At 40.4% G+C, this 5,603-nt stretch overlaps 1 protein-coding gene across 1 annotated transcript; it reads right to left on the bottom strand.

Annotated features, from left to right (window-relative positions):
• Positions 1-4,711: 4,711 nt before the first annotated feature.
• LOC117209980 lies at positions 4,712-5,149 on the bottom strand. The gene has a single exon (XM_033452477.1). It carries the CDS (start codon positions 5,147-5,149, stop codon positions 4,712-4,714), a length of 438 nt encoding a protein of 145 aa, XP_033308368.1.
• Positions 5,150-5,603: the final 454 nt, after the last annotated feature.

Below are 5,603 nucleotides of genomic sequence, written 5' to 3' on the forward strand. Positions count from 1 at the left end.
AATATATAATATCATACGTTATAACGTTATTCTATATAACGTAATACTATACAACGTAATACATTATAACGCAATAGCATATAACGTGCTACGTTACAACATAATACTGTATATCGTAATACTATATACGGTAATAATATATAACGTAATACAATATACAGTAACACTATATATCGCAATAATATATACCATAACACTATATAACGTAATATTATATTCCGTAATACGTTTACGGTAATACCCTATAACGTTATACTATATACCGTATTACGTTATAACGAAATACCGTAAAACATCATAACGCAATAGCATATAACGTACTACGTTATAATGACATACTGTATTTCGTAATACTATATACTCTAATACCATACAACGGAATACTATATACCGAAATACGTTATAGCATAATACTATATAGCGTAATACTATATTACGTAATAGTAGATAAGGTAATACGTTGTGCGATAATACTACATACCGCAATACGTTACACGGAAATATTATATAACGTAATACTATATACCGTTACGATATAACATAATACTGCATATCGTAATACTATGTACCGTAATTCGTTTTAAGGTAAAACATTATAGCGCAATAATATAAACGCAACACTATATTACGTAATACTATCTGCAGTTATACGTTATAACGTAAAACTGTACAAGGTAATACTATATAACGTAATACTATATACCTTAATACGTTATAACGTAATACTGTAAAACGTTATACGTAATATGGCAATAGTGTATACTGTAATACGTATACGGTAATATTATATACCGCCATAGGTTGTACGGAAATACTATATAACGCGATGCCATATAACGGAATACCATACAACGAAATACTGTATACCGTAATACGTTATAACGTAAAACTATATAACGTAATACTATATACCGTAATGGGATATAACGTAGTGCTGTATATCATAAGGTATTACTGTATACCGCAAACCATAGAATGAAATACTACATACCGTACTACGTTGGAGCATAAAACTATATAACGTAATACCATAAACCGTAATACGATAAACAGTAATACTATATACCGTAATACGATATAACGTGAAACAATATAACGTTACACTATATACCGTAATACGTTATACGGTAATACTATGTACCGTGATACCTTATACGGAAATAGTATATAAAGTAGTATTATATACCGCAATACGTTACAGCGCAATACTGTATATCGTAATACTATATTACGTAATAGTAGATATGTTGATACGTTGTGCGGTAATACTATATTACATAAAACTATATAACGTAGTACTGTACAACGTAATACTACATAACGTAATACTATATAACGTAACACTATATAAAGTAATACTATATTTTCGTAACACGATATAACATTGTACTGTATAACGTAATGCTATATACCGTAGTACGATATAACGTAATACTGTTTGACGTAACACTATATACCGTAAAACGTTACAACGTAAAACTGTATAACGTAATGCTATACACCGTAACACCATACATCGAAATACTGTATACATTATACATTATACGTTATACGTAAATACTGTAATACGTTACAGCGTAATACTGTATAGCGTAATACTATACTACGTAATAGTAGATAAAGTAATACGTTGTGCGGTTATACTGTATTACATAATACTACATACCGTAATACGTTATAAGGTAAAACCATATAACGAAGTACCGTATACCGTAACACTTTATAACGTAATACTATATAACGTAATACTATAAACCGTAATACGATATACCGTTACACTATATACTGTAACACGATATAATGTAATGCCGTAAAACGTCATACCATACATCGAAATACTATATACCGTTATACGTAATAATGTAAAACTGTATATCGTAATACTATGTACCGTAATACTGTACTACGTAAAGCTATATAACTTAAAACTATATACCGTAATACGTTATAACGTGATACTATACTCCGTAATAGTGTATGCCGTAGTACGTTATAACGTAGTACTATATAACACAATTCTATATACCGCTATACGTTATAATGTAAAAGTATATCGCGTAATACTACATAAAGTAATACGTTATAACGTATAACTATATAACATAATACTATATACCATAATACTATACTCCGTAATACTATATACCGCAATCCGTTATAGCGTAAAATTATATAGTGTAACACTATACTCCGTATTACTATATACCGTAATACGTTATAACATGAAACCATATAACGTAATCCTACATACCGTAATACTATATTCCGTATCACTATATACCGCTATATGTTGTAACGTAAAACTATATAACGTAATACCACATAACGCAAAACTATATCAGGTAATACTACATAACTTAATACTATATGACGTAAAACTTAATAACGTAATAGTATTTAAAGTAATACGTTATGCGATAATACTATATACCGTAATATGTTATGACGGTAACCTATGTAACGTAGTATTATAAACCGTAATACTATATTACGTAATACTATATACCGTAATAGGTTATTCGGAAATACTATGTAACGTAATACTATATACTGTAATACGTTGTAACGCAAAACTATATAACGTAATAGTGTATACCGCAAAACTATATTACGTAACACTGTATACCGTAACACGTTATAGCGTAAAACTATATAACGTAATACTCTATACCGTAATACTGTATAGCGTAATGCGTTGTACGGTAATAATATATACCGTAATACGTTTTACGTTAATACTGTATAACGGAATAATATATACCGTAATACTATATAACGTAATAGAATATAACGTAATACTATGTAACATTATACTGGGTGGTTGGTAACTGGTGGTACAAACGGAAAGGGGATGCTTCTACGCGAAAAAAGAAGGCGAAAATATAGAATAAAAATTTAAAAAAAAATTTTTTTTTAATCTTTTTAAAAATCTACAGTGAGATTCGTTATAACGAGACGTGATAAAGTGCACGCGTACCGAGCGAAAATTCAAAGTCGATTTTCTCGAAAACAAAGCCTCAAACGAAAACTTTTTATTCTATTTTTTCGACTTCTTTTTTTCGCGTAGAATCACCCCCTTTCCGCTTGTAGCACCAGTTACCAACCACCTTGTATATTGTACTGTTGAGGCTATTTGATATATAAACAGGGAAACGCGTGGATAAATTGTAAAGTGGGAAATATATTTTAGTACATTAGTGTAGGTACTAGTAGGAACTAGTTTGAGCTGGTCCCGATCCGTACGCTAGTGTCACGTAATGTTGAGTTTTGGATGATAAAATAAAATAGGTGAGTCGTAACACAACAATCAATTTTGCTTTTATTAAACTTTATTATGAATTCAGCAGTCACAATGGAATACACACTGAATTAACACACATAAATCACAATTCACTTCAACAACTTTATGTAAAACCTAGTTACACTGATACGTTAAGTACGCGACTGGTCTAAGGGTAGAAATCGGTAAGGATATGTTGACTATTCTAAGGATACAGAATAAGTGAAGTTTTACTGTCGATACTGTGTTTGAGGAAAGCTTTCTTTTTTTACAGCAGCAGTAACAGCAGAATAGTATCGGACTCCTACCGACTAAAACTCCACGATGACCATCCTACGCGTATGACAGGAGTGCTCCAGGAACCTCTTATGCCATCCTTCTCCATCGTCTTATCCTACAAGTGTGAAGGTTTTTCTTTCTCTCCCTTTCTGTTCGCTCCTTCGCGAGCATAACTCGCTCGCAGAAGAGGCGGACGGCCTCGTATTCCTGTGACCCTCTCAACATCGCTTCTACAATCGCTGAGGAGGTCAATCTTTCTCCTATGGCGTGCCGCAGATTGTAGCGGGGCAGCTCCCACGCCGGAGCTCAAGCGTGTGCTGCGCAATGTCCCTGCCCTCTCCGCAGTGGTGACAAATGTCTACGTCTCCCGTCCGATTTTCCTCAGGAACTCGCCTAACACGCCGTGCCCAGTAAGCACGTGGGTCATCCTGAATGTGAGCGGGAGGTCGCGGCGGCTTCTCTATGTCTCCCAGTTTGGGAGGACCGCCTCCGCGCCTCGATGTTCGCTTCCCTCGTTGATCAGCTGGGATCGCCACTGGACCCACGCGTCCTCCTCGGCGGTTCCTAGGTCGTTTGGGGCCGCCGGCTCGGTCAGATCTTCTCTCGGATCCCATACTCTCCAGTGGGCGTATCTCCTTTTGAGCGCCGATGTTCGGTACCAGGCCGCACAAGACATTGGCAGCCACCGACACCTTCGGGATCAGGGAGTCCAAGTGCGGCTCGAACGTCCACTGGTTGTCAATGACGAGACCCAGATATTTCATCTGCGATTCCACCCAACGGTTTCGCCTGCCATGTTTATGCATAGGCCGGGTGGTGGAGTTCCTCGCCTCTTCTTGTCGTAAAACCAGATGGCTTCCGACTTCGCAGGAGCCCCCTCCGAGCACAGCAGGGGTCGCGCAGGCCGTTGCGATTTCGCCGATGCACAGCGTCTCATGCCAACCACGACCCCGACCAGGATCAGAGTGTCGTCCGCATAGCACACCATGGTCGCGCCTGGGGGCAGCGAGCATCGCAGTACCTCGTCGTACGCAACGTTCCACAGGATCGGACCCAACACCGAGCTCTGCGGGACGCCGCGCTCGACGGGTCACCTTTCCTCCCCTTTCTTGCTGGCGTAGCATATCCACCTGTTGTCGAGGTAGGCTCGGATCAGACAATGGTCAAATCGACCTTCGCTGTCGACCAACCTATGGCGACTTTGCTAGCCTGGGCCAGTATCCTCACTGCACCGGCCGGGCCTCGTATCCACACAGATCCAAGGCCGTTTCGGGCGGGGCGGATTTCTCCCAACCGGACGTCCTCCGGCTTGCAACCGCTCTCCTTCGCCAGGCTGTTCTTGATTTTCTCCTTAGTGGCCGACATGTCTATCTTAGTCACCCTTGCTTCCGCGGCTCGGAAGGGTGTCACCACGCAGTCCTTGTTCGAATCCAAGGCCCGGGTCAGCCGTGCTGCGAAATCAGCGGCCTTCTCCCTCTCCTGGTCCTCCGGGACCTCCAGAATGACGCCTCCGGTAATGGTCTTTCGCATCCTCACTTCGTTGATGCCGACTCTGTCCAGGGAGACGCTATCCCTGGCCGCGGCCAACATCTTTGCGTAGGATTGGCCCGATTTGTTCCTCAGCGTGATCGTTACCACCGATGTTCGTGATGTATGTGGGGGGGAGGCAGCTTGCCTCCCCCTTTTCGCGCGTTCTCCGATCGTCCCTCTGGGGCTTTCTCCTTAGGCTCTTCGCCCCTATCCCGGGAGTTAGCTTCGCCGGTTGTTTCTTCTCTGCCTCCTTCTTCTTTCTATTTTTCCTTTCAACGGTCTTCCATTCCGTGGCAGCCGCTTGACCTCCTTTGGTCGCTGGAGCGTTTGAAACTCCAGGCTCTATCTATCCTTCTTTCTATGTCTTGAAGGTGTTCTTCCAACCGGCGCAACGAGGGTCCTATCTCCTCCATCTTGCACTATGGCGAGACGCGCTGTCTCACTGCTCTTCTCTGCGGTGGGACCCAAGGCCAGCTATTTTTGGAGCGCCTCGTTCTCCGCCTCTAGTGCCGCT

This window comes from Bombus bifarius, unplaced genomic scaffold (assembly GCF_011952205.1).
Source record: "Bombus bifarius isolate JDL3187 unplaced genomic scaffold, Bbif_JDL3187 scf7180000008197, whole genome shotgun sequence".
Classification (NCBI taxonomy): domain Eukaryota; kingdom Metazoa; phylum Arthropoda; class Insecta; order Hymenoptera; family Apidae; genus Bombus; species Bombus bifarius.